This window comes from Marmota marmota, unplaced genomic scaffold (genome assembly GCF_001458135.2).
Source record: "Marmota marmota marmota unplaced genomic scaffold, marMar, whole genome shotgun sequence".
Classification (NCBI taxonomy): Eukaryota; Metazoa; Chordata; class Mammalia; order Rodentia; family Sciuridae; genus Marmota; species Marmota marmota.
This window is the reverse complement of record NW_026000171.1, coordinates 1,741,643-1,746,408: the sequence shown is the minus strand read 5'-3', so window position 1 is coordinate 1,746,408 and position 4,766 is coordinate 1,741,643. Positions and strand designations below refer to the sequence as shown.

The following is a 4,766-nucleotide window of genomic DNA, read 5'->3' as shown; positions in this document are numbered from 1 at the left end:
ACTAGGATCATGGGGAGGATTCTGGAAGGAAACAAGGATGATGAGAGAGTGAATGACCTAGCAGGGAACTAGCACCTTTCAGTCTGTTTGATTGATGAAACTGGATGCTTAATGGAGTCAGGACTGATGTCTGAATGGAGAAGAGGCTGAGGAGGGACTGAATTATCCTCTCCTAGTCTTCCAAGGGCTTTTATCCTAGGGTGAAGGGCAGGTGGACTCCATCTTCCTGAGACAGAGTAAGAGAAAGTAGACATCAATTGAAGAAGGAAAATTGAGATGAGTAATGACAAAGGGCTTCTTGGCAGTGAGAATGGGAAAATACAATGGGAGGTTGTGGGAAGGTTTTATGAAATAAAAATCAGGACAGGAATCAGGACAGGCTTGTTTTAGTGAGGGGTAGGGGAGAAAGATGAGCAGGCTTAGTTAGCCAGGGGACCTGTACATTTCAGGGGATCAAAGTGGGGTCTCCTTACCTGAAGCAGAGACCAGGGGAAGATCAACAGTCCCCTCATTACTCCTTCTGCAGTGGTCTCCATTGAGGATCCATTTGACCAGGATGATTGGGCAGCCTGGTCCAAGTTCACAGCCAATGTAGGGATCCAGATTGTGGGTGATGACCTGACAGTGACCAACCCAAAGCGTATTGAGCGGGCAGTAGAAGAAAAGGCCTGCAACTGTCTGCTGCTGAAGGTCAACCAGATCGGCTCAGTCACTGAAGCCATCCAAGCGTGAGTGCCTACTGGCCCTTCTACTTGACCCCTGTTTTTATAGGATCCCAAATGCTCCTGGTCTGATCCTGCCCAGGGCTGCTGAAAAGAGCAGGGAACTTAGAGTCCCCTTCACAAATTCTCTCAACTCTGCTCTCTTCACCCCAGATTCTCTCTGCTCCTTTCCCAGACACTTCCCTCCAGGTGTTTCTTGACATAGACTAAGGTTGGGAGTGGGAGAGAATGACCGTTGTGTGGGGCTCGGCTGGGGATCAGTGTTGATATGTGGACACAGGTGCAAGCTGGCCCAGGAGAATGGCTGGGGGGTCATGGTGAGTCATCGCTCAGGAGAGACTGAGGACACATTCATTGCTGACCTGGTGGTGGGGCTGTGCACAGGCCAGGTGAGTGGGGACAGCCTGTAGGTTGGAGGGAGATCTTTGTGGGATTGATTGGTTATAGGCTCAGGTGGGTCTCTCTCCCCCAAATCCTGGCTGATTCTGAAGTGGAACAGGACTTCATGGCCATCAGTCCCCGAAATGGGGGCGTGGGGAGGGAAAAATAGTAGCAGGGGTGCAGAGGCAGGCCCAAGGAAATAGTCCTCCCTCTAGTAAACTCAAAGTAATCAACATACTCTTTGGCTGTTGGACTGTAAGGTGGGTGTCAATTTGTGACTAGAGGCCCTCTATAACTCTTCCCGCTCTTATGGAGCCTCAGCATTGAGCTGCTCAACTTAAGGACCACCTTGGGGAACAAATCCCCTCCCAATACCCTTCAGGAAGGGTCTACACACAAAGCTACTGCCACTAGAGGGAGTCAAGGTTCTATAGGACACTACTGGACACAACTGAGGTGGAGTGGGGAGCGATTTCAAGGTTGTACCCTTTGCGGGCCTCCCAGTCTGCTCCTACTCTAAGTTCTGGTCCCAGGCTCCCTCTGCCATTCTGCCCATCTTAAGGCTAAAAGAAGATTCTGGTTGTGTATGAGCAGGGCCCAGGTCCCTTTGTCCTCATTCCTGTATTCCTGACACTTCAGCCATTTTCAGTTCAAACAGCTTCTTATGCATGGGCATGATGTCACACACCTATAATTCCAGCGACTCTGTGAGGCCGAGGCAGGAAGACTCCAAGTTTGAGGCCAGTCTCAGCAATTTAGGAAGGCCCTCAGCAATTCAGGGAGACCCTGTCTCAAAGTAAAAAGGACTGGAGATGTAGCTCAGTGGTAAAATGTCCCTGGGTTGGATCTCTAGTACCAAACCAAACCAAACCAAAAATCAGTCTGAAGATGTAGCTCAGTGTAGAGTGGCCCTGGGTTCCATCCCCAGTACCCAAAACAAAACAAAGCTTCTTGCCCTGGTCTCGCCTGTGCCTCTTAATTTCAATATGGGCATCTCATTTTTCGCTTCTCTCCTAGGTCCCTTTATGTCCCATGGGGCTCCTCCCACTTTTCTCATGGGTCCATGAAACTTATCTTCCTCAGTGACTCCCAGGCTGGCTAGGATTATTATAGTTGAAGCTACCTTTGCTAACCTGTCCTTTCTTCCCTCCCTCTTTGCTAGGTTACCTCTCTGTTATTGCAATTACACACACACACACACATACACACACACACACACACACACACACACACACATGCTTGCGCCACACCAGGTACAGGGTTGGATTGGGTTACAGCTAGCTCAGCTTGGGCCTCCCAGGCCCCTCTCTCCACTTTCCTTTTGTGCCGTTGCCTGGAGACCAGTGGGTTGTGGGGGACTGGGGCCAGAGAGGGAGCTGGGGTGAGGGATGGTAGAGGGTGTGTATGTGTGATAGTCCCTGCAGTTAAGTTGTGAGCCTGGCCCCCAGGTAGGGAAGGAATTGGAGAGGGTAGGTCCTGGCTTCTCTTCCCACTCTCATAATCCTTGCCCTTACCTTATGTCTACATTTTTCTTTTAGGTTCCTATAAGTCACCATCCTGTCCCATGCCTTTGTGGTTTAAAAAACAAGGGAGGAAAATCTCAGAATGGAAGGGATTTGGGAAGGGCCTGGGCCAGGGCCCAGTGGGAGAACTGAACTGAGAAGTGCAGAAAGAGAGGGAAAGCAATGGCCGTGAATAGGGAAGGAGGAGTTAGGTGATAAAAGGAAGAAGTAGAGGCTGCCCTAGAGCACTGAGGAAGGGTTCCAACTCCACAGTCCTAGCCAGCCTTGGAGTCAAGGAGGCCAGATAGGTTTCATGGACACCAGAAAAAAAACAGAGCCACAGAGAAAAGTGCCCTAAGAGACAGAAAGGGGCATAGGAAGATAGGGAGCTGGCCTGATTTCTAGGAGGCCCTGGGAGGGGCAAAAGATGGACCTGTGGTGGTAAAGTGAGTGCCAACAGATTTAGGGCAGTTCAGAGGGGAATTCATTCCTAGGCCAAGGAAGCATTCTGACTTCTGTTCCTTGTTCCCAAGTGCTTTGGAATCTGTTTAGAGCTTTTGGATACTCCCAGATTTGGCTGAGTCTGGCCTAAGGAATTGTGAGACAAAAATCTACTGAGTTGCTACAAAGCCAACCTCCTTCTTCCCAGAAGACAAGTGGAAGCCTGCCAGTTCAGGGTCCCCCTAGGTCTCCAGAGGGACTGGCCCCACAAGTACCCTACCCCCACCCCAAATCTGGAAAGCTACTGAAGATTCCCAATCCACACTCCAGCTCCAGTTCTTCCTGTTTCCCAGCCTGCCTCCCTCCCTTTTTCTGGCCTTCCCAATTTCAGCTGCCAAAAATCACCCTGTGTCTCTGGTGTCCTTTGTCCTAGGAGATGTTGCTGCTTGGTGTGGGGCCAGGGAGGGAGCCAAGAAGAAGGCACTGATGGTAGACTGGTGGGGGTGCTGGCTTCATGGTTGAAGACTAGGAATAGCTGCACACTGAGTCAGAGACTGCCTAGAGATCAGGGGAGGAGGAAGGGTTAGGAAGAACCTGTGGTCTGTAGTAGGGACTGTCTCTATGTATAAACAATTGGGAGAGGGAACCATGATACCTAGGGAACCATGATACCTAGGTCTACTCTGAACCCTTCAGGTGACCTAAGAAACCATTAGTGATAACTTCAGACTTGGGAAGGAAGATGGAGATGAACTGGATGGATGGGCCTGAGATGGTGTCCCACTCCTATTATACTCCTTACCTACCTGCCATCCCCCATTTCGGTCATTTTCCTCAGAGCTCTCTCTCTTGCCATCTCCAAGTTCTTCTCTTTCTCCATCAATGACTTTCCCTCCATATTGCCACCAAAGGCGTTATCTTCTATTTTCTTCCAATATTTTAACCCCTTCTTCCCCATTTTATCTGCTAAAGGAAAGCCTCCTGACTGGAAGCTCCCATCTCCAGGATCCAGCCATCCCACCTCCTTTCACACTTAGCCCAGTCTTCCCCTGAAATAGGCATCTGGTCCCTCCTCCTTCATCCCTAAGGTTCCTCATGCTTTCACTTCTCTGTACTCACAGATATCTCCTCTGGGTTTTCTTCTCCTTCACCAGCCTCGAATTCTTTACTCAACCCTTTTATTCATCTTCCAGAAACCTCATCCTCCTATATATGTCTTCTTTTCAGTTTTTCCCAAGTCCCCAAACTTCCATCTCATTCTCTCTGAAAATATTTCCCCAACCCCTCCGCCCTAAGCTTCTTTCACTTCTCCATGCCACACACCTCATTGCCCCAAAGATCCCATGCCCCTCCATCTTTCCAATCTAACCCTATTATACGAATCTCCACTTCAATATCCCCCAAACTCCTCCCACCTCACCTCTGCTACAAACCGTGTTGCCCCCAAACTTCTCCAGCCTTTCTCATGTCTGCCTTCACAATCTACAACCTCTCCTACCCAGCCCTCTCCCACACTAGGCCTGCGGGCTCCCCATATTCTGCCACAGCGAAGCCCTCCCCGCGCCCCGGCCCCCTAGTCCTCAGGCTCGGCCAACTCGCACGGCGCCTCCCCTTCCCCGATCCCCCTCTCCCCCCCTCGCAGCCTGCCTCGCGCTCCCTCCCTCGCGTCTCCCTCCTGGCCCCTCTCTCCTCCGTTCTCTCTCGCTCCTCTCCTCTGCTC

The 4,766-nt window shown here is 50.8% G+C and overlaps 1 protein-coding gene across 1 annotated transcript in view; it reads left to right on the top strand.

The window, feature by feature from the left end:
• Positions 1 to 1,151, top strand: part of LOC125611870 (gamma-enolase-like) — a 2,068-nt gene extending 917 nt beyond the window's left edge. Inside the window, exons 2-3 of the mRNA XM_048787563.1 lie at positions 480 to 728; positions 1,003 to 1,151. Coding sequence (XP_048643520.1) covers positions 480 to 728; positions 1,003 to 1,132 — 379 coding nt within the window. The 3' untranslated portion in view covers positions 1,133 to 1,151. The remainder of the gene's footprint in view (positions 1 to 479; positions 729 to 1,002) is intronic.
• Positions 1,152 to 4,766: the final 3,615 nt, after the last annotated feature.